Here is a 27,279-nt window from a genome sequence, read left to right as displayed (position 1 = left end):
GTTTTCTCTCATACTCCAATTTTTCCCTTTTGTTTTTAAAAGTCATCCTGGTTCTTTCAATTTTTGATACCACCCTTAACTTCCTTAGTTAGCCACAGATGATGCACCCTTCTGGTAGAGTCTTTCTTCCTCAATGGAATATATAGCATGACCTTAGGACGTCCCAAAGTGTTTTACAGCCAATGAAATGCAGCTACTGTTGGAATGTATGAAACCTTGCAGCAAATATCTGCAGAGCAAGGTCCCACAAATACCAATGTGATAATGACCAGATAATTTGTTTTGGTGATGTTAATTGAGGGATAAGTATTGCCCAGGACATCAAGGAGAACTCTCCCCGGGAAGACCTCTTGGTCTAACATCTCATCCAGAAGCCAGCACCTCGGACAGTGCAGCACTTTCGTATTGTCAACTGAAATTTGTGCTCAAGTCTCTGGCATGGGTCTTGAACCCACAAGTTAGAAAAAATTGCTACGAACTGATTGAGGACTGACATGCAATCTTAATTAAAGATCTTCCTCGTATTGCAAAACACAGCGTCAGAGACAGCCAATCCTACAGAAATTCACATAATCAAACATCAGTAATTAAGAGGCACTTCATTCAAATTCATTTTACATAGAATATACAGCACAGAAACAGGTTGTTTGGCCCAACCAGTCCTTGCTGGCATTTGTTCCACTCGAGCTGATTCTAATTATATTGCAGTGCATTTTGTAATTCATATGCATGTAAAAACTAGCTGCACTGGATCAATAGTGGGCAAGCCCATCCAATGCCAACCTCCATTGAAAACAGTACACAACTGCTCCCAAATATCTCTTTCTATCTTTTTCTGATGCATCTCCTTTAATGAGCCCCAAATCTTTTATCCACTCATTCCTATGATCATCAGTATTTGTTCTCTCCCTTTTTCTACAGCCTTAGTAGTGGGAATGGTGGCAATGATCAGTAAACCAAACTGGAAGCTGTAGGCTGGATGGAAGAGCAATACTTTGTTCCATGTTTGATCGCCAGAGATAGCTGGCTTCAGATGGAGCAGCAATAACTTGCGCTAATATTGCCACAGCAGCCTCCTGATCACCATCCAATGATGCTTGCTGGGTGTGCATTAACACCAATTGAGGAAAAATTGAGCTCAGGTGTGCCTAGTTTTGCATTGCAAGGGTTTTAAATGTACTTGTAACAGACAACAACTAAAATAACACGCAGCCCACACAGCCATCCACAATTACAAGTGTTCTGAAGAAGCACAAACTATTATATTTTTAAACACAAGACAAAGACCCATAACACAGATGTCTCTGTACTGTATACTGTATAAATGAAGCTGTACACCCTTTGTTAAGGTAATTTTGCATGCATGTTGGCTGCCCCAAATAAATAATAATTCTTCCTGTCTGAGCCTAGACAGTATGTTTCACTTGGCTATTCAGCTGCAGGAGTCATCACAGCCAAGGTCTGTCCAGTCCAGTCCTAACCAGACATGTAGAAATGTGTATTTCCAACAGGGACAGCTGGATAGTGATTGTAGTGGAAAACCTGTGTGATTTTCCACTCCTCTAATTCACTGGCAACAACACCAGTTGTAGCTATCTGTACTACCGCCCTGAGCCAAAATCAGCTAACATAGCGCAGGCCAAAAACTGAATCTGGGATTTTCCAGAAACGCGTGGTTCAGCTATTCACTACTTTATTCAGCTTAGCCATTGAGAGGTGTTGGGAGGGTGGGAGGGGGGGGGAAGAAAATGAAGATTTTAATGAAAATAAATTATATTTGTTGTGGGCATTATAAACTCACAAATACTGCTTAATTATCATAAACCACTGGTATGTAGGGTTATCAACATAATACGCACATATAACAAATTTATCATTTGCACAGTCCAAGGGTAAATTGGTGCCTGTGCAACCCAATTACATGTTTCTGTATATGTATCACAAAAGTTGTTTTAGTTTTGGCTAAAGGAACTAGTGGGACTGGATTAACTTTCACAAAATGCATTGTAAAACAGTTCATTTCTCAGATGTCTTGACTTATCTGATTATCTGAATAGTCAAGTCAATGTCAATACACTGTGGATTACAATGATATTGAATTTAAAACATTTAATTTAAAAAAAAAATAGCATATTATGAAGATGAATCAGACAACTAGCAAAGACAAGATTCAGCCAACAACACCACCAATGGTAGAAGAAAAGCTTACGCGAAGAGACATTTGAGCAGTCAGCAGAGTCATCATTGTCTTTCAGATAGTGGGATGCAAACCGTCCACTGTAGTCTCTCACATTTGTTTTTGCACCTGTTTGAAATCAAAAATACATGGTATTTCACTCTGCTGTTCACAAAATTTCTTTTGACCAGTAGGCAAATAAGTATAGCATTAAAGCATTTCAACCACATGCTTTAGTGTTAATGGTGCAGACAGCACTCTACGTGTTAACTGGCCAAAGTTCTTGTTACAGTGAAGCTAGGAAAGATTATATCAACTGGAATATATTAGACTATTCAATAATACTTTAGTAACATTGTTCAAAATAATCTGAAACCATTTGATAATAAAGTTTTTACAGCACTATAACCAGAAAAGAACAGTAGGAGATGCTCATCTGGTATATTACAGTAACTATGAAAACTCTGCCTTACATGCGGCCTAATCCACACCTAACCCAAGGCTGTGTCTCAGTTCAAAGCAGAAAATAGACTGTAGGATCCATCTCTGCACCCGTTCATGCCCCATTACAGTACACAATCCCTCTGCCCTCAGACTGTGGCTAAACTGGAGCTGTGGTGCCTTCATGTAACAGTAACTTTAGTTATCAGTGGGCAAGAGTCTTGAACACAAAATGGCTTCAAATTCAAAAATGCGACAAGGTATATCAAAGCACAAGAGTCACAGTAGTTCAGTAGGGTTTGGTGGGGTGTGGTGGTGTTCTTCTAAAGATTGTTATGGTAATTAAAAGGGATACCCTGCCTTCCAATGGGCCCAATCCATACCTGACCTAGGAGTACTTGAGGCTGTGTCTGGGTTCAAAGTAGAGAGACCAGTAGCACCATCCTTTAGCTTGATGAGGACAGATGCACAAGAAAAAAAGCAACAAGGGGATCGAAAGAGGAGGTAAAATTGGAAGATAGGGAAAGTGAACAGAAACAAATTAAACATTTTTCTGCAAATATTTGGATATTTCAACAGGTACCAAGGTGCGTAGCTATGTTTTAATAATGAAGATACAATACAAAGGGACACAATAGAAAACAATGAGCAACTCACAACGAATTACAATATATTAATCCAAGCAAGGAATTAAGAATATTTGAAACCAAAATTTAAGTGGTTGATGTTTGCAATATGAACACCAATATTAGATTACCATCTTAAAATTGACCAAAACGTACAAGATGATAAAATCTACCATAATGTGGAAATGTGAATAAGATGGATTTCTATTTCTGAAACTTAGTGACAATGAAAGCGACAATAAACACAGCACAGAATACTGAAAACATACATGTCATGAATGTAGAATACATCTACCCTCATTCAATATTGTTGGAATATTTGGACTGGGTTTGTTTGTACTTGGCTGAAGGTGAGAGTCCAGGAATGGCACATAGGCCTGGAATTTTCTGCATAGCACTTACACAGAAATTATATTAAAATATACAGTTTTCTAGAATTAACTTGCTGATGGGAACCTAGGTCAAAATTTCCTGAGAATTATATCAGCAAACTAGCGTAAAAGAGGAACACCACTGTCTACCAGCCTCCAGTCTGAAAAACAACCAGTTACCACGACTGGCAGCGTCTTGGAGGGAGAAACAGAGTTAACGTTTCAGGTCTGTGACCTTTCATCAGAAGTGTTCTGAAATGTTAACTCTGTTTCTCTCTCCACAGATGCTGCCAGACCTGCTGTGTATTTCCATCACTTTCTGTTTTTATTTCACATTTCCAGCGTCCGCAGTATATTACTTTTATTTACCATGACTCGCTTTTTTTTGTCCATAAGCCAATTTTTTATCCAATTGAACACTGACAGCAGCTTCATTAAAAGTGATAAATAATGCATCAAAAACTGAATCAGTAAAATTTCTACCACATTTTATGATAAGCTACACAAAAAAGCTCCATCACCAGAACAGAAAACTGGAATGGTGAGAAACGGCATAAACTCAGAAACTGAGCAGGAAACTTTAATAATGGAAGTGGCAGTACTGACCAGCACGGTCAGAGAACCCAACCTGATGTGTGCTAATTTTCTCCACTCCTATCCTTAAAGCTTTGACTCCTCATTGGAGTGTAGGTGGTCACCCTCCAGTAGTCACTGTCCCTAACGCAGCCTTGTTGAGTCCAATCCTAATGTCTCTACCACTGCCGAGTGATATTTGCTGACTCAATCGGAGTTAACTGATCCCAGTCTGGTTAAAATTGGCTTCAGTGCCCCTAGGATATGAAGCGGAAAAACCGCTCACTGATTCAGCTGTTAATTACATCTCCCATGTCAGATGAGTGCCTCCCACAAACATACCCTTAGTACTAAACCTCACAAGTGTGTAATAGCTAAACAGTGCAGCACTAGAGGATGACCAAAAATTATGGAACTGTACTGCAAGGAATCAATACCTTGCAGTAAGAGAGAGAGAATTTTGATGGGAGATGGAAAAAAAAACAGAACATTTCTATAGAGGTTTTACAACATTAGACCCACAGGTCACAACTTGAAAACCACAACCCTATGGCATATAAATGATGTAAAACTACAAATAGCTAGAAACGTTAAGAGTATTAGAGTAGTTTAAGGTATCGAAAAATGATGTATACTTTTACAATGGCATTATTATTCCACTGATTGAATTACAGTTTCAGATCCTTCTAGGAAATCCATTGTTTACAGTTCAAACATTAGAAAAGTGGTTCCTTGTGACTTAGGTAATTAAAAATTGTACAAGGCAAAAAAACCAGTTTAATATTTTATGAATACTACAAGACAAAATTCTCAATATTTGATCAATTAATTTTTATGTTATCCACAGTATGTTATATATTATAGATTGTCATAAAGAAACAGATTTCTATACTTCAGAATTCTAGACCAAAACAGTTACTTTTCACATCTGACAGCAATGAATTCAGCAATAAAATATTACTGCAATAGACATAATTCAGCAGGAATCTCACCATAGTTATGAATTAAAAGGTCCATGATGTCAACATGGGAATGGAGGGCTGCTATATGCAGTGGTGTGTAACCCTGGGAAAACAATAGTGATTCTTATTTCAAGTGTATTTGCTAGTACCTGCCCAGCCAAAGATGTTTTGTTGGAATAATGGAAAACCTTTTTATCCAACTATCAAGCAGATGACAGATATTTCCATAGAATGTCATTTGTCACAGTAAGGAAAAAAAAGCTGTCAGCATGGCAGTCACATGAACTGAAGGCATCATGTTTACCTCAACAATCTTGTTCAGTGTAAAACAACAGACTTTGTGAGGAACTAGTTTCTCAAAGGCGATGACTTTCTCCCCTTAGTTGCCACCTACACTCACTCAAACTTCAGACATACCACAATTTCTAATATTAAATCCCCCTCTCAAATTATTTAAAGCCTCATTTCATAAGGGGGGGCCTTGTGAAACACTCATTACAACAGGAATTTTGGATAGACAGATTTATAAACCCTCTAGTATACTCTTGCAGAATATTTCAACAAAATTAAATGAAACAAGAATAATTCAATGCAGCATATGAATGTGTTCACTTAAAAAGTTATAAAATTACTTTAAAAACTTGTATGTTATCTACCCAGGCTTACTTATTGTAAAAATGTTACCTTTGTTGTTAAATTGAGATAGGCTTGAATTTTGTTACAGCATTGCAGGCTGTGAAGGGGCACCATCTTTATGAAAGTGTCTGGCAATCCTTTTTTCATTTAATTACACCACCACTCTGCAGTGATGAACTGTGTTAAAATGTATCACGATCAAAACATTGGACATTTCGCCTCTTATTTCTCTCTCACTGGGAGAAAGGTTTCTCAAAGTTTTTTTCTGTTAAAACTATGTATACCAACAAAACAATCTGGTTTAACATTAACCAAGATCCACAAAGGGTAAAAAAAGTACATGCAAACATTGCAGCAATCTTATCCCTACACATCAGTTCATGATATAAAGCACTTTATGTAGACTGGAAAATACTGTATTAGTACATACAATTCCTTTAATAGTAATTCAGTGATTGTAAAAAGCAAAGTAATGGCATAACTTAACCATCAATGTAAAATAACAAAAAAATGCAATACTCACTCCCTGTAACAGAAGCAGAAGGCAAGATGATCACCATAGGCAGGGAGAAAAAAAATAACTTTAATTAAACAAAATGCTCCTTCAAGAGTTTAATTTGCAACAGTGAGTATTTTTCCAGACTTCTTTTTCCAATATGAGTCATTCCGTCATATTGAAGATGCTCATCTTCACTGGAATTCCTAGGCAATCTTTCCTAATGCCGAAATCAAACTGAACACCAAGGGAGATAGAAGTGAGTGAAGGGGAAATATGTTTCAATCTGAACAATTCACTAGCTGGTAAAATGGTAACAAGAGGGCACTAATTTAAGATAATCACAAAAAAAAGTTTAGAAAAAAATTCGTGTGTGATTATATTGTGGAATTCTGCCATAAACATACTATTGAGGCAGAGTCCATGAATTAGAAAGTTTTTTGAGGAGGAGGAATATTAATCATTGGCAGTGAGGAAGTTGGAGTTAGACTAGGTGGAGAAAAGTAGAGGCATAGACTTAATTGGCCAAAGACAAGTTTCTGTGCTATAACATTACATGATTCTAAAGCATAACCCCATTTAGGCAGTACTGACCACTACTAATCTCTCCATATGACATATGTTGCTGCCCAGTGACATGGAGTAGATTATCAATCAGTAACCCTGCAGTGATTGTGTCACGATCATTAATTCTTCACTGTGGACTAATATATTTCACCTTATATTTCAACCTTTTCCTTAAATGTGAAATTGTAACAGATTTCAAGTATTTAGAGGTAATTTCCCTTTGCAATTAGATGATCACCTTTGAGCTAGGAAAAGGATAAGGGGGTGGGGGGGGGGGGGGGGAGAAATGTGGCTGCCAACAAGGATCACCACAACACTACCAATGTTGCTTTTTAGCTGAATAGTTTAGAGATACAGCACTGAAACAGGCCCTTCAGCCCACCGAGTCTGTGCCGACCATCAACCACCCATTTATACTAATCCTACACTAATTCCATATTCCTACCACATCCCCACCTGTCCCTATATTTCCCTACCACCTACCTATACTAGGGGCAATTGCTAATGGCCAATTTACCTATCAACCTGCAAGTCTTTGGCATGTGGGAGGAAACCGGAGCACCCGGAGGAAACCCACGCAGACACAGGGAGAACTTGCAAACTCCACACAGGCAGGACCCAGAATTGAACCTGGGTCGCTGGAGCTGTGAGGCTGCGGTGCTAACCACTGCGCCACTGTGCCGCCCTGTGCAGTCCTCCTGAGTGCAATGGGAAGTACAACCTCTCAGTCTGTTCTTCCCTTACAATCTGAGTTTCTCAACTCAGACTGCTATACCTGCATGCTAACTTTGATGTTGGGTTCAAAGACAGACCTAATGGAGAATTCAAAGCTATACTTCTGCAGTTACAAAATTGCTCTAAGTTTGTGATTTTGTAAATATGTAACTCATGTGAATAATCAACATTCAGTGCTGCCACTGCTATTATTAGACAAACTATACACCAAGGTACCAGCTACTACTTATTTTATTTAGTGAAGAATTAGAGAAGCTGCTGCAAGGGTGATTCAGTGGCCCTAATTTGGGAGGGTCCAAAAACAAATCATGCCTAATCACTGCCCATTCCTAACATTTGTCATTGGGAAAATGTTGGAATCCATTAGTAGTAGCAGGACATTTAGAAAATCACAACATAATCAAGCAGCGTCAACAGTGTTTTATGAAAGGGAAATAGTGTTTGACAAATTTAATAGACTTCTTTGAGGATGTAACAAGCAGTGTGGATAAAGGGGAACCAGTGGATGTAGTGCATTTGGATTTCCAAAAGGCATTCGATAAGGTGCCACATAGAAGGTGACTGCACAAGATAAGAGCTCAGGGTTGTTGGGGGTAATATTTTAGCATGGGTAGAGGATTGGCTACCTAACAGAAAGCAGAGAGTTGGGATAAATGGGTCACTTTCAGATTGACAAACCATGGGCTGGATTTTGTGCATGAGATGGGGGACCCGGCACCAGGTCGAAAAGTTGGAGGGAACCCCGGAGCAATCCTCCGGTCTTTGGCCGTCAATGTTGAAGGTGGTGGGATCCCCGTCCCTTTAAACACTTAATGAGGATGGGGATCCCACCCTCAAGAGCTGCCAGCCGATCACAGGGTCGGCAACTCAACAGTATTGGCAACGCCACCAACAGCGGTGGACTGCAGAGGCCTCGGTCTCAGGCCCAGTGTTGGAACCCGGTCCAGAGGTAGGTGAGGTGGGGTTGCCGGGGCCAGTCTGGAAGGAGTGGGTGGGTAATGAGATTTCGGTCCAGGTGAAGGGAGGTCTTGTGTTGGGGGTGGTGGCAGCGGCTCCTCCATGGGCCATGAATTGCCCACCTCATTATCCAAGGTGACCTCCCGTACGGCAGAGGCCCCCCCATGCTCCCCCCTCGCCCCCCCCATGCTCCGCCCTCACCCACCCTGCCCCCTCACCCCCCAATAGCAGGGTGGGAACAAAATCCAACCCTATAACTGGTGAGGTGCCACAGGGTTCAGTGCTGGGGCCTCAACAATTTATAATCTATATTAATAATTTGGAAGAAGGGACAAAGTGCATTGTAACCAAATTTGTTGACAATACAAAGATAGATGGGAAAGGAAGTTGTGAGAAGGACACAAAGGGCAGGATTTTTAGCCCCCACCGGGGCTAGGAACGGAGGCAGGCAGGTGCAGAATTTTGCACTGCTGGCCCTATGTGCCGGTTCCCTGGCTCCATCCTACTCCCAGGCCATTTTCCTGGATTCTGGGGGAGGGGGGAGAAGGGGAATACCAGGGCTGTCCACCCACAAGCAGCAGGTAGCCAATTAAGTAATTAAAGGCCTGTTGAGGCCTAATGAAAAAGGCCAACTGGACGCAGTGGGGGCAGCTTAGCTACCTGTAGACAGCCTCCTAGCAGCAGACCAGCGGGCCCACACTCCAGCAGGCCCCTCCTGCTTGCCTGTGTTCAGCAGCAGCCACAGGCCACCCTGGTGAAGGCCTACCCCCCACAACAGTGCTGGCCTGGCTACAAAGGCCATCTTTTATGGAGGGACAGCGCCTCCATTCTGAGGTGTTCTCTCCCTCACCTACCTGCCATGGCATCCAGCTGCTGCTTTCATGCAAGAGGGCCTATGATTGGCCCGCCAGCTTAGAAGGCTCGCCTGCTGTCCTTAATTGAATGGCGAGCCCACCCTCTGGCCACTAATTTGCCAAATCGGGGGCAGTTGAGTGACTGTTTCCAACACAGTGTGGGCTTCTGACAGCACGATTCAGAAACCTACAGGAAAATCCTGTCCAAAGAGTCTGCAATGGGATATAGATGGGTTAAGTGATTGGGCAAAATTTGGCATATGGAGTATAATGTGGAAAAATGTGAGGTTATCCACTTCGGTAGGAAGAAAAGGAAAATATTATTTAAATGGAGGGAGACTACAGAATGCTGCAGTATGGAGGGATCCGAGTGCCCTCATACATGAAACACAAAAAGTTAGCATGCAAATACAATAAGGAAGGCAAATGGAATGTTGGCCTTTATTACAAAGGAGATGAAATATAAAAGTAGGGAAGTCTTGCTACAACTGTACAGGGTGTTGGTGAGACCACAGCTAGAGCACTGCGTAGTTTTGGTCTCCTTATTTAAGTAGGAATATACTTGCATTGGAGGCAGTTCAGAGAAGATTCACCAGGTTGATTGCTGGGATGAAGGGGTTGTCTTAAGAGGAAATGTTGAGCAGGTTGGCCCTATAGTCACTGGAGTTTAGAAGAATGAGAGGTGATCTTATTGAAACATACAAGACTCTGAGGGGGCTTGACAGGGTAGATGCTGAGGGGATTTTTCCTCTCATGGGGGAATCTAGAACTAGGCGGCATAGTTTTAGAATAAGGGGCTGTCCATTTAAGATGGATTTCTTCTCTCAGAGTGGCATCAAGCTTTGGAATTCTCTACCCCAAAGCACTGTGGAGGCTGAGCCACTGAACATATTCAAGGCTGAGATACAGATTCTTGAATTATAGGGGAGTCGAGGATTACGGAGAACAGACAGGAATGTGGATTTGAGGCCAAGATCAGATCAGCCATAATCTTACGGAATGGCAGAGCAGGCTCAAGGGCTGTATGACCTACTCCTGCTCCTGTTTCTTATGTTCTTATGCACAAATAGTAGGTGAAGCCGGAATCAAGCTCGGCTTGGATATCACTTACTACTGAATAACCTGTTGAATGAGGGCCAAGAGTGAGGTACTAGAGGGTGACCATATTAGTGAAGCCATGCCTAACAATGATTCAATATTTTCAGGAGGGGAGAGGAGACAACTGGCAGAGAAAACTTGCAAGGGAGAAAAACAAAATACTGCCTTAAAGTAATAGCAATCACATGTGTTCAGTACTTAATTTAACATGCTGAATATAATAAAACTTCCTTCGTAACAGAAAATAATTACTCAAAACAATATTGTTAAAACAAACTTGAACTTACATGCTGCGTTTATCCATCAGTTGGCAGGAAGCAATGAAAGAAAAAAAAGGAATTAATTTTAATTTCAATTCAACTACAATTTTATTCAGTATATTGAAAGAGCCAATAAAGGTGGATTAAATACCCTAAGTCAGAAGAAATCTTTATGCCACATTCGTTCAGTATTCAACAATGAGTTCCATCTGGCAAGCTGTGAAAGCCCCCATGAAAGTGGCAAGGGTTCAACTAATTAACCAACCTCCTTCAGTATATCACTTGTAACTGAAAATATTTCAGTACTTGAGTTTCTTCTCTAAAAGCTGCGAAGGAGCAACAAAACAAAAACAGTGGGCTAGATTTTCGGCCCGTTTCGAATCAGAGGTGGTCAGGGCCAAAAGTGAGACCCGCTGGCCGGTTCCCCGGCTTCATCATGCCTCCAGGCTGTTTTTGCAGGGATTGGGTTGGGGGTGGGGAGCAGTAAGCATGAAACTATCATTGATTGTCATAAAAACCATCTGGTCCACGAATGTCCTTTAGGGAAGGAAATCTGCCATCCTTACTTGGTCTAGTCTATATGTGACTCCAGACCCACAGCAATGTGGTTGACTCAAGTGCCCTCCGAAATGGCCTCCTAAGCCACTCAGTTGTCAAGAGCAATTAGGAATGGGAAACAAATGCAGACCTGGTCAGTGACATCCATATCCCATGAAAGAATAAAAAAAAAAAAACTTACCTTCCATTACAGCCTGTTGCTTCTCTCAAGCTGGAAGGCCTCTGGCTGGCCTTCTGGCTTCGAGAGCCCACCCGCCATCCTTAATTGGACAGCGAACCTGTCTCCAGGCCATTAATTGGCCACCCTGGTGAAAATCACAGGTGAGTGACTGTTTCCACCCGGGGTCGGGTTCAGGACCCATAGATAGACCCAAACTCTGCTTCCCACCCCGGAGGGAAAATACAGCCCAATGGCTCAAACAGTAGCAGAAGCTGCAATCAGAAAGTAAAAACGGCAAGGAGCTCAGGATACCTGGACAGAATAAACAACTGGCCATCTAATAGTTAATCACTTTCTCACTTCAAGCCACTCATCTATCATTTTCTCACAACCATCTTTGTTGACTACTTTATCAGTAATACTATGGCCAGTGCATACCTAATCTTTCCACTCCTGTTCCTTTAAAGCTCACAATAAAATGTCCTACACATTGTACAGCCTTCACTAGGTTGAAAATCCAAGCCCATCGTTCCCAAAACTCCATGTTTGAATCCCTCCAATCAGGTTTCCGTCTCACACAGTACCAAACAGCTTGTCAAACTCACAAATTCCTACGTGGCTGTGAGAAAGGTAGACCATCTCTCCTCATCCTTCTCAACCAGTCTGGAGCCTTTGATATGGTTGACCACGCCATCCTCCTCCATGTCTATCCACTCTCATCCAGCTGGGTGGAACTGCACTTGCCTGGTTCCATTCTTATTTAACTAATCATAGCCAGAGTATCCTGCAATGGCTTCTCTTTCCACTCTCACACTGTTATCTCTGGCGTCCCTCAAGGATCTATCTCTGGTCCCCTCTTATTTCTGATCTGCAGGCTGCCCCTCAGTGACAGCATCTGAAAGCCATGTTAGTTTTCACAAGGACACTGATGACATCCACTCTATCTCACTACTACCTCTCTTGATTGTTGCTGTATTATCAGACTGCTTATCCGACATCCAGTACTGGGTGAGCAGAAATTTCCTCCAATTAATTATTGGGAAGACCAAAGTCATTGTCCTTGGTCTGTGCTACAAAATCCGTTCCTGGGCCACTGGCTCCATCCCTGTCCCTGGCAATTGTCTGGGGCCAAACCAGACTGTTCGCAACGTTGGTATCATACTTGGCCCCAAGGTGAGCTTCAGACCACATATCCACTAAGACTGCTTACTTCCACCTCCGTAACATTGCTCGACTTAGCCCCACTTCAGCTCACCTGCTGCTGAAACCCTCATCCAGGCCTTTGTTATCTCTAGGCTTGACTACTCAAATGCACTTCTGGCTGGCCACCCATTCTAGCCTGTATAACCTTGAAGTCATCCAAAAATCTTCTGCCCATGTTCTTAATTGCACCAAGTCCCATTCACCCATCACCCCTTTGCTTGCTGACCCATATTAGCTCCCGGTCAAGCAACTCCTCGACTTTAAAATTCTCATCCTTATTTTTGAATCCCTCTATGGCCTCGCCCCTCCCTACGTCCATGTCCATATGCAGCAAGATCTGGACAACATCCAGGCTTGGGCTGATAAATGGCAAGCAACATTCACGCCACACAAGTGCCGGGCAATGATCATCTCAAGCAAGAGAGAATCTAACCAACTCCCCTTGACGTTCAATGGCATTACCATTGCTGAATTCTCACTATCAACATCCTGGGGTCACCATTGACCAGAAACGGAACTTGACCAGCCACATAAATACTGTGGCTACAAGAGCAGGTAAGAGGCTGGGAATTCTGTGGCGAGGAACTCACCTCCTGACTCCCCAATGCCTGTTCACCACCCACAAGGCACAAGCCAGGAGTGTGATGGAATACTCTGCACTTGCCTGGACGGGTGCAGCTCCAACACTCAAGAAGCTCGACACCATTCAGGACAAAACATGATTGGCACCCTATCCACCACCTTCAACATTTGCTCCCTCCACATCCGATGCACAATTGCAACAGTGTGACCATCTACAAGATGCATTGCAGCAACTCATCAAGGCTCCTTCGACAGCACCTTCCAAACCCACGATCTCTATCACCTAGAAGGACAAGGGCAGCAGATGCATGGGAACACCACCACCTGCAAGTTCCCCTCCAAGTCACACACCATCATAACCTGGAACTATATTGCTGTTCCTTCACTGTCGCTGGGTCAAGATCCTGGAACTCCCATCCTAACAGCACTGTTGCTGTACCTACACCCCAAGGACTGCTGCAGTTCAAGAAGGCAGCTCACCTTCTCATGGGCAATTCGGGATGGGTAATAAATGCTGGCCTAGCTAGCGACGTCCACATCCCGTGAATGAATTTAAAAAAAGCAGGGTGAACAGTGAATCACGTTGAAGTATTCTCATAGACAGAAAACCAGGAAGCAAAACGCACTGAAATTTCACTTTTAAATTAAAAGTTTATAGAGAGAAAAATAAATGATTTGGACCTACACATGGGATTAAGGTAGAAGCTAAAATAAACTAATTTATAGAAAAAAATAAGTTTAAGTTTAAAAAAATCAGAGCAATTTTACATTCCATAAATATAAAATTAGTTTTTCAGGAACAGTGAGAACGCTCAGCATTAATTACGACCTTAGCACACCATTAAAAACCCATTCAACAAGGTTTGACTTTTTCCAATGGTTTTTACAGAGACAAACAGCTTAAAAGGGCAAGTTTTCATCATTTCAATGATTTTTACTTGATTGCCTTCTGTGGGGGCTTTGACAACACAACCTATGGGGAAGCATAGAATCACTTAGAGCAACTTCTATATTTTTGTCTTTAACTCCGCATCTGTGGACTCCTGGGGCTTGATTTTCAAATCGGGGTCGGGAACCCAATCCCCAGAAAACGTCGGGGTCCCGCTTCTACGCTACGTCGCTCACGTGACACAATCTTCAACAGTTAATGCCTTAATTGGGCCGGAGGCAAGCTCAGCACACAATTAGTGGCACCAAGTTTTGTGAGGAGATGTGAGATGCCTGTTGGAGATGGAGCCTTAAAGGCAGACAGCAGCCATGACGGGGCCTGCCGTTGTCTTGCCCAAGAAAGGAGGCAGGAATTTGGAAGGCCAGATGCCTCAGCGTTCAGGGAATCGGCCAAATGGTCAGCAAAAATTACAGCGCCTGATCTCGCAGCAAAATCCCTGGTGGCAAAATTCTTTCAAGTTTTTAGAAAAGAACTTTGCACCTTCCCGCATTGAATACAACAGCTGTGCCCCAACCTGCACCAGACTACTTGGATTTGGCGATTTCCAATTTGAAAATCACCTTCTAGCCCTCCCCGGCCCATTAAAAAGCTCCTCAAGGTACTTAATGGACTGTTAATGGGAGGTGAGCAGTTTCCTGGTACCTGCTCCCCCCACCCCACACCTTTAAAAATTGCATCGTGTTCTGGAGGTGTCGAGATCCAGTGATGCCCTCTGGAACACAATTTTCAGTGCCCGCCCATACCCCTGATCGCCCCCTCCTGCAATTGAAAATTCAGCCCAATTAGTTACGGTCAGTTTCAGAGGAGCAATGATGGTGAACACTGAGTTCGCCATCATTACTGCTGCAAAATCCAGGGCAATATATCTTTATATTATATTTATATTTTATATTTATAGATACAGCACTGAAACAAGCCCTTCGGCCCACCGAGTCTGTGCCAACCAACAACCACCCATTTATACTAACTCTGCAGCAATCCCATATTTCCTACCTGTACTAGGAGCAATTTACAATGGCCAATTTACCTATCAGCCTGCAAGGTTTTGGGCTGTGGGAGGAAACCGGAGCACCCGGCGAAAACCCACGCGGTCACAGGGAGAACTTGCAAACTCCGCACAGACAGTACCCAGAATCGAACCCAGGTCCCTGGAGCTGTGAGGCTGCGGTGCTAACCACTGCACCACTGTGCCGTCCTAACGTTTCTGCATAAACATCTAGGAAGACTAAAGAACAATGAAACATGACCAGAAAATTCTCTGATAGAGTTAGAAGGTTTCAGTGACTCTTGCTACCATTATTGTGTGCAACATTGTGGTTTGCTATGTACTAACCAAACGTTCCCATGTTGTCTGTGGTAGTTTGTTGTAATTTTTATTCCAAACTGGATTTAGAAGTTCTCGCCATTTTGTGCTACTGATCTTCCACAGTGGTGTATATTACTGTATAATTAGAAGCATTTTCCATCTACCATTTAGGTTTATTGTAAAATTTTTAATTCTAGTTCTTTTCTGTCACTCATTCACTTTTCCCACCTGCCTAGTTGCCCAAATATATATTCTTTGTGTTGTCCATTTTCTTCCTCCGTGCCTGCCATTTCTCTGTATGCACTGTTATGTAATACCTTAGGGATCTATATAACTCTAGTGTTTGACAGGTTACCTATCTAATGACTTCCTCTTATTCTACTATAAATAGCTCTGTATATTTTTCCATTTATCTCTTATTCCTGTGCTGTGTCTATCCTTTTGAGCATCGTCTATATCTATCTGCATACTTCTGCAAGTACTTGGTTCTTGATTCACATGCTTGACTGTGTATTCCACAACTAACATGACTTTTACAACACATGTGCAATTCATTTTAACCATATACAGAAGTGTGTAATTATGGATAATGTAAATAATGCTGTCACTTTAGTGATATATACTTTAAACAGTATTTTATTAAAACAGGATTCAAGTAGGCTCATGACCTGAATTATATAGTGCAAGTAATTTTAAGTATGCAAACAATGTAAATATAGATGCAGTTTTATACTATACACATTATAAAAGGTGCACAGTTCATATCATAAAACTTTATTAAGTTTAGTGATTCATATCAATCACATTTGCCTCCCATGCTCATGGCGTGCAACTGTCAATATTGGCTAATAGCTCAACCATTTTCCATCACCACAGAAGTCCATTATAAAGGTGCCATTAACAATGTATTAAGCATGTCGGCTATTTTGGGTAATTCAATAAACTGTGTGCGCCTCGTTAAGATTATTTTAATTCTCTTGAGTTACTGTTTTAATAGCTCTGCTGATTTCAGGCAAATTGAAGTGTTAATTAAGTGTCTTTCAGTTTGTACTGCTATTCACCTGGTATGCAGGAGCTGAGTGCAGTCAGAGTGCGACTATTTGTATTGGGAGCATGGAAAAATAGTAGTTAAGTGACGGGATTACAGTACATGCATTTACTCATGGTCAGGGGCTTGAGTTTTATTGTTCTGAATCCCCTCTTTAGGATGTTGACTCCTAGATGAACAAGGTTGAGCTGGAAGATTGTGCCACAATATAATTTTGGGCCAGATACTACAGCACTACTGACACTGTGTTTATTCTGCACTTTTTGCTTTTACTGTCCACTGATTATAGGGGGTAAATCACATTAATATCAACATGCCAGTTCTAAAGGGCAGAGATTGTACTGCAAATAATTGCATGGTTTTAGTTACATGTAATCTGGATACTTCAATTTTTGCTTTTCTTTCTCCCCCCAATAACCTTTCCTCCTGTACCGAAAGCATTTTCTCTTTCCTAGGTCTGCTTTCAAAAGTGGTAGCCACCCTCCAGTACTTCACTCAAGTGACCATCATTCCACTGTGACTTGAGTGCAGAAGATTTATCCAACAGAGAATTAAAAGCCCAAGCCCGATTACATCATCAGCACACACAAGACATATTCACTCCCAGTAGGAGTTTGTGTCAAGGGATCAGGAGCATAAATATCCCCATGCCAAAAACACTACCAATAACTGCTGAAAATCAGCTAGCTCAGTACAGACTGGAGATGAAACCAAGGACCTTTCCGGACTGTTCGGCTCAGTGATAGGAGGCTTTGCCTATGAACTAGTGGCAGCCATTCTCCTTAATACATTTACATAACCGACTTTTTTTTCAAAAATGAAATCTCTCACAAACCGGACTTCCGTTAATAGTAACTGCTACTTTTGTTCTCAGCAAAGGCAGTCAAACTCAATGGTTATGGCACCTGCTAATATTTACTGTTCATATTTGCACATGGAGATGGCTGGATTGCGTGCTAGGATCTCCATGGCTGGATTGGTTTGCTTTCTTCACATCTCAGCTTAGCATACCTTGGTAGGTTCTAGCAAAACCATATACTGAGTGTACACAAAAAGATCAGTGTGACATTACACATGGGAGGGGCGACAGGTTGATATCCTATCGTGACCTCAAGTCTTTCGTTAGTTAATTTTGAATTCAAGGCAAACTGAACTTAAAATGGAAAACCACATATCAAAAATCACCTCTCCACCCAAATAAAACAATACTGTGCAGGGCCTGTAGCAAAGAGTGAATAGAATTGTAGTGAGTGAAGGATGGTAATCACTTGAATAATTTTTCTTCTTTCTGCTGCATCATTCACACAGGATACCAAAACTAGTACAAATTTAAAATAGTGCAGGGAAGGCATAGAAGCCATATCACCAGCTTTCGGGACTGATTTGCCAAAGACATTATGTTAGGTGCACACCAAATGTGCTGGAATATTCAGGGATCTGATATCCCCTCTATAGGAACAATCCCCTCCCCACCCCACTCAATATGAAATTCTGCTTGAAATGTCCCTGAGATTTCATGTAACCTACAGCTCTTGGCAAACCTCAGGCATGGGGCTCTAATGGATCAATCATACAGGGATAGGTGGTTCCTCCCAAGATGTACTACAAATATTGATAGAAAATGTGAAATGCCAAGACAATGACAAAAGGGAGCACTTTGCACAGAAACTGCCAGTGCCATTCCTATATGGGGGTCATGAAAATATATATCTTTCAGGTCTATTGTTCAGCATACTGCCTCAATAATCTGTGGCAATGTCTACCTTAAGTCAGTAATCAGTTTGAACGATTGTACAGGGTGGAGTCCCTCCATCCTTCGAGGTATACAAAATAATTTGAGTAAAAACATTCCTGAATCTGGTGAACTCTTTCTCTCTCCTCTGATATTAATTTAACTCAGCTGATAACACAGCAGGAGTCTGATCACCCCACAAAGTCAGAGAGGATTACTTGTGATATGGAGAGTGTAATCTTCTCCAATTGTCTCCAGCAGCCAAGCATCCATAGTGATGCTTTCCTATTCAGATCCAGAGACAGTTGAAAATATCTAGAGGCCATCAATATAAGATAGTCACCAAGAAATCCAATAGGGAATTCAGATAAAACTTCTTTACCCAAACAGTGGTGAGAATGTGGAGCTCGCTAACACAGGGAGTGGTTAAAGCGAATAGTATAGATGTATTTAAGGGGAAGCTAGACAAGCATGAGGGAGAAGCGAATAGAGGGTTACGATGATTGATTTAGACAAGGAGGGATGGGAGGAGGCTCCAGTGGAGCATAAGCATTGGTATGAACTTGTTGGGCTGAATGGCCTGTTTCGGTGTCCTCTATCCTATGTAACCCTATGTAATGTAATCTGTCAAATTACAGATGCAAGGCCTGAGGTGGCCTGAATCCAAGTAAGGATCCCCATGAAAAGGATGTGATTCAGCTGTAACCAAGTTGAGCAAGTCAAGCCGCTAAAAGGGACCCTCATTCACAGCCACTCTAATAATAGCATGAATGCTTTATTATTTCATTTTTAAGGATTACAGCAGTCCTTCGAAATCTGCAGCTCTAGTGGGAGTGATGCTAAAAGTGCCAAAGAGAATCTTGGGAGCACAACATTGAATACCATGGACATTACTGTCTAGAATGATAATTTCTAGAGGTTTAATATCTGGTGGCAACCTTGGTTGACACTGAGCCTGTTGGGAAACCTGACAAAGATACATAAGAAACAAAAACAAGAAATGCTGGATTCACTCAGCAGGTCTGGCAGCATCTGTGGAAAGAGAAGCAGAGTTAACGTTTCGGGTCAGTGACCCTTCTTCGGAACTCCGAAGGGTGATCAGACTCCGGCAGTGTGGTAGCTGTGTTATCAGCTGAGTTAAATTAATATCAGAGGAGAGAGAAAGAGTTCACCAGATTCAGGAATGTTTTTACTCAAATTATTTTGTATACCTCGAAGGATGGAGGGACTCCACCCTGTACAATCGTTCAAACTGATTACTGACTTAAGGTAGACATTGCCACAGAGTTATTAAAGATACATAAGAATCCTGTCAAGCAAATAATGATCAACAGAATTCTGATACTCTCTAACTTACTCAGCAGAGATGTAGGAGGCTTCATCCCAAGCTTTTGGCAGAAGGAGAAATGAAGTTTAAAAATGAAGAGAAACTAATCCTGGGGCTTTATACGAAGCGGGAGCTGGACACCAATGTAGTACTACTTATCCATAGTACATGTATGCTCATCAGGTTGTTTTCCTGGAACTGATCAAAATAGGCCATTCTCCTATGGTTTGTGAAAGATGCAGAAAGAAGAAAAGTTGTAATTCGAGTGACATACCAGAGGGCAGCCAGTGGTCAGGCAAGTTTATGAGTTGTACATGGCATGAATTGTTGTATTGAGGTAATGGGAGAAAAGCAGCAGAAAATTTAAATAAAAAGATCATTTTTTGCATTTAACAACGGATTCATAACAAATTTCAATAAAGTCGAACTATAGTGCAATCACATATTCTTTAAAAATAACCAACTTTCACATCACAAATATGCGAAATGAAACATATTTGCCATTTTATTTTATTGAAACTAATTTTAGCAGAGTCCTAGCTGGTCAGTGTTTCTAACACTGATATATCGTACAATTGTCAACTTGGAGTGTTGTCACTCTTTCAGGGAAAACAAAAGAATGCCTGTTTTTCCTCTATGATTAACAACCCAGTAAAGAATCTCATTCCCAGAAATCACAAGATGCAAGGCCGCTGTTCCCACACTTTTAACAATATATCTATAAAGCTCCTTTAACGTAATAAAATGTCTCAAAGTGCTTCAAAGGAACATAATAAAACAAAATACGACACCATGCCACATAAGGAGATATTAGATCAGATACCTAAAAGCTTGGTCAAAGAGGTAGCTTTTGAGGAGTGTCTTAAGAGGAAAGCAAGGTGTAGAGTAAGTAGGGAATTCCAGAGTTTAGGGCCAAGGCAACTGAAGGCACAGCCACCAACAGTGAAGCGTTTAAAATCGGGGATGTTCAAAAGGCCAGAATTTGGGAACACTGCAGATATCTCAGAGGGTTATGGGGCTGGAGGAGATTAGAGATAGAGGGGTGAGGTCATGGAGGGATTTGAAAACAAGGGTGATAATTTTAAAATCAAGACTTTGCTTGACCAGATGCCAATGTAGGTCAGTGAGCAAAGGGGCAATAGGAGAACAGGACTTGGAGCAAGTTAGAATCATAGAAAGTTTATGGCACAGAAAGAGGCCACTTGGCTGATCGTATCTGTGCTGGCTGAAAAGAAAACAAGCCACCCAGCCTAATCCCATTTTCCCGCATTTGGTCCGTAGCCCTGCAGGTTACGGCACTTCAGTTGCACATCCAGGCACCTTTTAAATGAGATGAGGTTTTCTGCCTCTACCACCCTTTCAGGCAGTGAGTTCTAGACTTCCACCACTCTCTGGGTGAGAAAAAGAGTTCCTCATCTCCCCTCTAATCCTTCTACCAATCACTTTAAATCTATGCTCCCCAGTCACTGACCCCACTGCTAAGATATATAGGCCATTCCCATCCATTCTAGCCAGGCCCCTCACAATTTTGTACATCTCAATCAAATCTCCCCTCAGCCTCCTCTGTTCCAAGGAGAACAACCCAAGTCTATCCAATCTTTCCTCATAGCTGCAATTTTCCAGTCCTGGCAACATCCTCATAAATCTCCTTTATACCCGCTCCAGTGCAATTACATCCTTTCTGTAATGAGGTGACCAGAACTGCACACAGTACTCAAGTTGTGACCTAACTAATGTTTTATATAGTTTCAGCATTACCTCCCTACTCTTATATTCTATACCTTGGCTAAGAAAGGAAAAAGGAGTTAAGACATGTGCAGCAGAGTTTTAGATGACCTTCAGTTTACCGAGAGTAAAATGTGGGAGACAAGCCAGAAGTGCACTGGAATAGTCAAGTCCAGAGGTAACAAAGGCACGAATGAGGGTTTCAGCAACAGATGTCTAAACATTTTTTTTTAAACAAGAAATCATATAATTATAGCACTGTTAATGATCTGTAATAAATGCATCCATGCCACTTCAAATGTGTATAAACATTAGTTTTCCCTTTGTTTATCTTCGATTACTGTAAAGATGGTGGACGGATGTATTTGTATAAAATCACAAAAGTGATCTCAGCATTCCAACATTTCAGCATTTAATACAGTTAGTACATCATATAATTATGAAGGATGAAGTAAATTTTAACACCAGAACTGTCAGTTCCAATTTTTTTTTTTTAAAGTCCACCGGAAAACTACGATGCTGCCCCAAAGGTCAGAAGCAGCAGATCCTACTTACAGCAACTGTCAGTGACAGTTCAGATTTTTTTTTCAGTTGTATTTTTGGGTCTGAAGGTCATAAACTGAAAGGTATCCAATCTTTTTGTGTGAGGGGCCACATTACAATTTCAGAAAGATGAAGGCATTAGAAATTTATTTTACTATTAATCAAACAACAAAAAATTGTGCATTATTGTGAACAAGCTTTAAATGAGAAGACTAATTTATTAACTTACTTTCTCGTTATTATGTTGAACAATGATTTAGTGAGATACCTGGCATTGCTTTTGCTTGCACAATAGTCAATGTCTGCCCACACACTTGATGTAGTGACGCAAAGTATTCCAGATAGATGTCCATCTGTCAGGAAAGATCTAGATCACTGTCTCCCCCTTTGCTGCGCCCGTGTCGGTCTCCCCCTCCTGTACCTGTGTAGGTCTCTCCCTCTCTCTACACCACCCCTCCCCCACACCCATCGTGCCTCTGTGTCTCTCTCTGTCCCCTTCCCCCCAGCACCATGGCTCTCCTCTCTCCCTCTGCTCCCCAGGGTGGTGCTGATTTAAAGGGCTGCCTGACTCTCTCTCTGTGTACCCTCAGCACCGCTCCGACCTGTGCCTCTGGTTGTGTGCTGGTCCGCTTCCTGCTCTCCCATCAACCTCTCACTCCCTCTTGCCCCACAGCCGCCATTCCCATTCACTTGCTCACTCCCTAAACTACACGAAAACAGCAGGGGCAATCCCAGCATGCCTGCACCACGAACTGACAATCAGCGCTCACCCCGTCAGTCACAGACAGTCACCAATCACAGATTGGGCTGGATTGAAAGCTTTGGTGGGCTGGAAGCTGCCAATGGCAGATTACCAAAACCCAAATGTTCGAAACCCGTCATTTGGCGGAAATTTCTCATCCCTGGTACATGTGAAAATCAACAGTGTGCTTTCAGATGGTGTTGCCTCGGGGCAGTCGATGAGAAATAGGAGGGGACCAAGGATCGATGCTTGGGGGACACCAGAGTTAACTATGTGGAGCAGGAAGAGTAGCCAGTGCAAGTGATTCTCTGGCTATGATTAAACAGATAAGAATAGAACCAGCTGAGAGCAGTCCCATCCAGCTGGATGACAGTGGAGAGGTATTGGAGGAGGATGGTGTGATCAACCGGGTCAAAGGTTGTAGACAGGTTAAGAAGAGTGAGGAAGGAAAGTTTACCTTTCATTAGCAGGTTGTTAGTTATGCAAAAAAAAAAGGAACCCTCCCATTTTTAAGAGAATTTCAGACCCAAAAGCTCCTGTTCAGCAGTAAAGTACAACAATTTAAAAAAAACTTACTGCTCTGAGATTGATGTCTACACCTGCATTTATTAACATGCGTGCCATGTTTTCTTTGCCATGTTTCGCTGCCCAATGTAAAGCAGTCTGCAAAAAAGTTTAAATTATCCATCAAAAACTTGCAAATTAAATATTATACCTGAAAAACAAGGATTCTACATTAAAATGCCAGCTAACATCACCACAGTCTTTTTTGTTTAGCTTCTCCCCTCCTCTAGATAAAATGATTTACTTCTACTATTACATATGAACTCAACTATCTAGCGGGTGTGTGCTTAGCGCATGGTACTGAAACCAACAGTTGCAGACCTTTGTCAGTTAGTTTTATTATGTTTCATGTTGTAATGCATAACCTTTTCTGGTGAAAGGAAAAACTAACTTTTTTTTTCTGGAACAGCAAAAGGTGAACATCTAATAGGTGTCAATGTGCTTCAGTTTGCTCAATAATCATACCATTGGCATTCAATTATCTGCATTTCTAAAGGATGAATTTACCTACTTTGCAGCAATCTATCTTTAGATTAATAATGCAGGTACAAGAGCCAGATATACATCAGTTACACAGTCGGCTGCCCACAATGATGTGATAAAGTGTGGGATATATTCTTGACGTGCATAGTATTGCAATTACAGAATTGGTAGGTAAAACACGTTCACAGTACACTATGTTCACACTGTAGCCTGTAAGACTATGCAGCCATGGGGTGGCTTGATTACACTTCTCAGGAAATTTTCATAGTTATTACTAAATGTCTTCAAAGCACTTTGAGAAAATGGACTGAGATTCTGCTACTGCATGCTTGGTGTATACACTGTGGCTGAACTAAATTTGACTGAAGAGGACCTTTTTTTATTCGTTCATGGGATATGAGCATCACTGGCAAGGCCAGCATTTGTTGCCCATATCTAGCTGCCCCCTCGAGAAGGTGTTCTCCAAAAATCTCTAAGAAGTTGAAAAACAAAAATCAAGGTGTATTAGCAAAACTAAATGTGAAATAGTTACTGTCAGTAAGCTACTGTTTTTCTTCTAATTAGTAAATTTTAGGGCAACCTGGTGATGGAGAACTGTAATTTTGTCACTATTCAACACAGCAAAGACATTATCATGGGCTGGGAGAAAGGAAAAGGATTAAAAACATTTTTCCCTCCAATATGCACTCACCCCATTTGAAGATCCAGAACAAATTACACCCAAAACTATGCTGGCAGTTAGGAGTGAGACCACACATGTTCTTTATGTTTAGTTTACTGCCATTTATTGTGAATTATGGTGACAACAAAAAGATGACAACAAATCAAATAGAAAGGTGATTGGCGTCAAATGCTTTAAGCTGCAATCTGAAAAGTTTTTTTCAGCCTGCATAATGCAGCATATTATTGTGAAAGAAATCAATCCACATTTATTTTCAAACAATTTCAAGGCACTAGTTTAAATTATCACTGTGCTCCTATTCTTCAAATCTGGACTAGATTTGGAGTAAATCTGAAGTTTTTTTTTAAAGTAGGTGCCAGCCTTGGCTTACTGGTAGCATTCTTGTCCGAATCAGAAGGCTATGGTTTTCGCCCCACTCCAAAACACTCAGTACATAATCCAGGATGACAACTCAACGCAGCACTGATGGAGTGCTACACTGCCGGAGGTGTCATCTTTCAGATGAAACAATGAGCTGCCCTTTCAGATGGATGTTAATGATTCAGCGGCACTATGAAAAGAGCAGGCAAGTTCTCCTGGTGTTCTGGTCAATATATATCCTTCAGTTAACACCGCTAAAACAGATTATCTGGTTACTATCACACTGCTGTTTGTGGGACCTTGCTGTGTGCAAATTACCTGCTGCAGTTCATGCAACAGTGACTACACTTCAAAAGTTCCTCATTGACTTCAGATTTCCTCAGGTCACGAAAGGCGCAATATAAATGCACATTCTTTGGTTCTAAAGTAAAAGTTCCATGTTGCTTAGCAGCTTCTGGATAATTCAATAAGTTTATGCAGTGACTAGCTGAGTCATAGACTGAAATGTCCCAGGTTCAAGGCTCTTTCGACAGCACCTTCCAAACCCGCGACCTCTACGACCTAGAAGAACAAGGGCAGCAGATGCATGGGAACACCACCACCTGCAAGTTCCCCTCCAAGCCACACACCATCCTGACTTGAAATTATATCGCTGTTCCTACAGGGTCACTGGGTCAAAATCATGGAACTCCATTCCTAACAGCACTGTTGGTGTACCTGCAGTACCAAGGACTGCAGTGATTCAAGAAGGCAGCTCGCCACCACCTTCTCAAGGGCAATAAATGCTGGCCTAGCCAGCGACACCCACATCCCATGAACGAATAAAGAAAAAAGGTTCAATCCCTACCCTGCTAAGTTTAGTGCTTTATGACTATGCCCCAGCCTTCCATCAGTTCAACAATGGCTGGGAAAAGTCGGCCAGATTTCTTCACTATCCAACGACCCTTACTGGGAATGTGTGTTAGGTAAGAGCAGGATTGGACTCAGTGGTAATGTCTTCTCTTAATTGAATAGCTTTTTGGCATTCTGCGTCAAGGCTCAAACATCAACAATCCTAGATTTGAGAAATGTAATCATAGGGAGCCCAGTGCCTCTGGAACTGTACTCCAGTAAGTAAGTAATGATCAGCAGAGAAGGATAAAAAAAACTGGCAAAATCAATAATCAACAGCATAGATGAAACATTTGCAAAACCAATACCTTACCCTTCATCAAAACATTAATTTGTCTTTTCTCTTTTCAGAAGTTAACATACTTGTTGATTATTTGAAATATTTGCAATTTATAAATCACAATATTCATATCCTACATTGTAGCAGATGGAAAGACACAGTAATAGGTCTTTACTGAATAGGATTTGTATTTGCTGAAAAATAAAATACAACTCCAAGGCAAATTTGACACCAAAACCTATGTTTAACACAGTTCTACTAAATTTGAGATGAGTATTCTTCAGACCTGCAAATGGCTGAAACCATTTTTAAAAATGTTACTTTAAAATTTAGGTACCATTCTGAAATGACATGTTTTTGAACATGGATCATAGATGTGCCCTTGATGATCCTAAGAAATGTGTCAGCCTCTTTCTACCTGATCAGTGTATCTTTTCCCTGGAGTCCCTGTGTTTCTAGTACACCGTCTGTTTCATTCTGGAAAATTCCCTGAATTTGCCAGCTGCACGAGGAGCTTATGTACGACATTTCCTGCCCATTTGGCCAAGCTAATTACAAAACAACAAACCAAGCGTGCCTCAAATGAAGCCAAGGTGTAAGTGCCTGTCAGGGCTGATGATTGATGATGTTTGCTGCGACCCATCGGCCGTGCTGAACAGGGGTCTAGTTATGCTCTCACCAAAATCCTGCTCAGTGGGAATGTCACAACTGAAGCTTAATATTTATGTTAAAAATGATTTTAGTGAAAGAAAGAAAACCACAGTAATTGCAAAGGGCTCATTAGACACCTGGGAGAAGAAACTTCCAAAAGAAGTCGATTTATTTTCATCAGACAGTATTATTACCACCTCATTATAATTGAGCAGCTTTTCTGATTGTCTCCTGGTAATCTAAACATTAAAATCAGACAATACATGACTAGTTTTGGATAGTAATTTGTAGCAGTTAGTACAGAGGTGCAGAAGCTCTGTTGTGTGTGGCAAAAACATTACTTAGACTGGTATTTTACTGACTGATGTACAGATTTATTTATCCACAGACTATCTTTTGGTATGCACATATTATACACGTACATAAATAAAAGCCATCAGCTCTAAAAGCAATATTCTCTTCTGGTTGAATTGTTTGAGGCTTTCTCCTGCACACTTGAAGGATTTACATGGCTAGAACCTAGTATCCATCAGCCCATCTGCCAGAGTCAGCAGCAAGGTGGCTCCACACTTGGTGGGCGTGGGGGGTCGAAATGGGGTAGGCAGTGGTGGGCAGATGAGACAGAACAAGTTGACTGGGATGCTCACAGGCCACCTAGTGGCTAGTAATACTCAGGCATTGGAAGAAATTTAGAATATACAAAGAGTAATTCTGCAATCCCACACTTGGATGGATGCTGTG

At 41.5% G+C, this 27,279-nt stretch overlaps 1 protein-coding gene across 1 annotated transcript in view; it reads right to left on the bottom strand.

The window, feature by feature from the left end:
- LOC137378057 (ankyrin repeat domain-containing protein SOWAHC-like) overlaps positions 1-26,352 on the bottom strand; it is a 38,387-nt gene extending 12,035 nt beyond the window's left edge. The window contains exons 1-4 of the mRNA XM_068048117.1: positions 26,306-26,352; positions 23,204-23,290; positions 5,180-5,252; positions 2,210-2,305 (exon numbers count right to left, since the gene is read on the bottom strand). Of these exons, the coding sequence (XP_067904218.1) occupies positions 2,210-2,305; positions 5,180-5,252; positions 23,204-23,251 (217 nt within the window). The 5' untranslated portion in view covers positions 23,252-23,290; positions 26,306-26,352. The remainder of the gene's footprint in view (positions 1-2,209; positions 2,306-5,179; positions 5,253-23,203; positions 23,291-26,305) is intronic.
- Positions 26,353-27,279: the final 927 nt, after the last annotated feature.

The sequence above is a fragment of the Heterodontus francisci genome, chromosome 16, assembly GCF_036365525.1.
Source record: "Heterodontus francisci isolate sHetFra1 chromosome 16, sHetFra1.hap1, whole genome shotgun sequence".
In the NCBI taxonomy this organism is placed as follows: Eukaryota; Metazoa; Chordata; class Chondrichthyes; order Heterodontiformes; family Heterodontidae; genus Heterodontus; species Heterodontus francisci.
The sequence above is the reverse complement of the archived record's forward strand: the minus strand, read 5'-3'. Positions and strand labels throughout refer to the sequence as shown.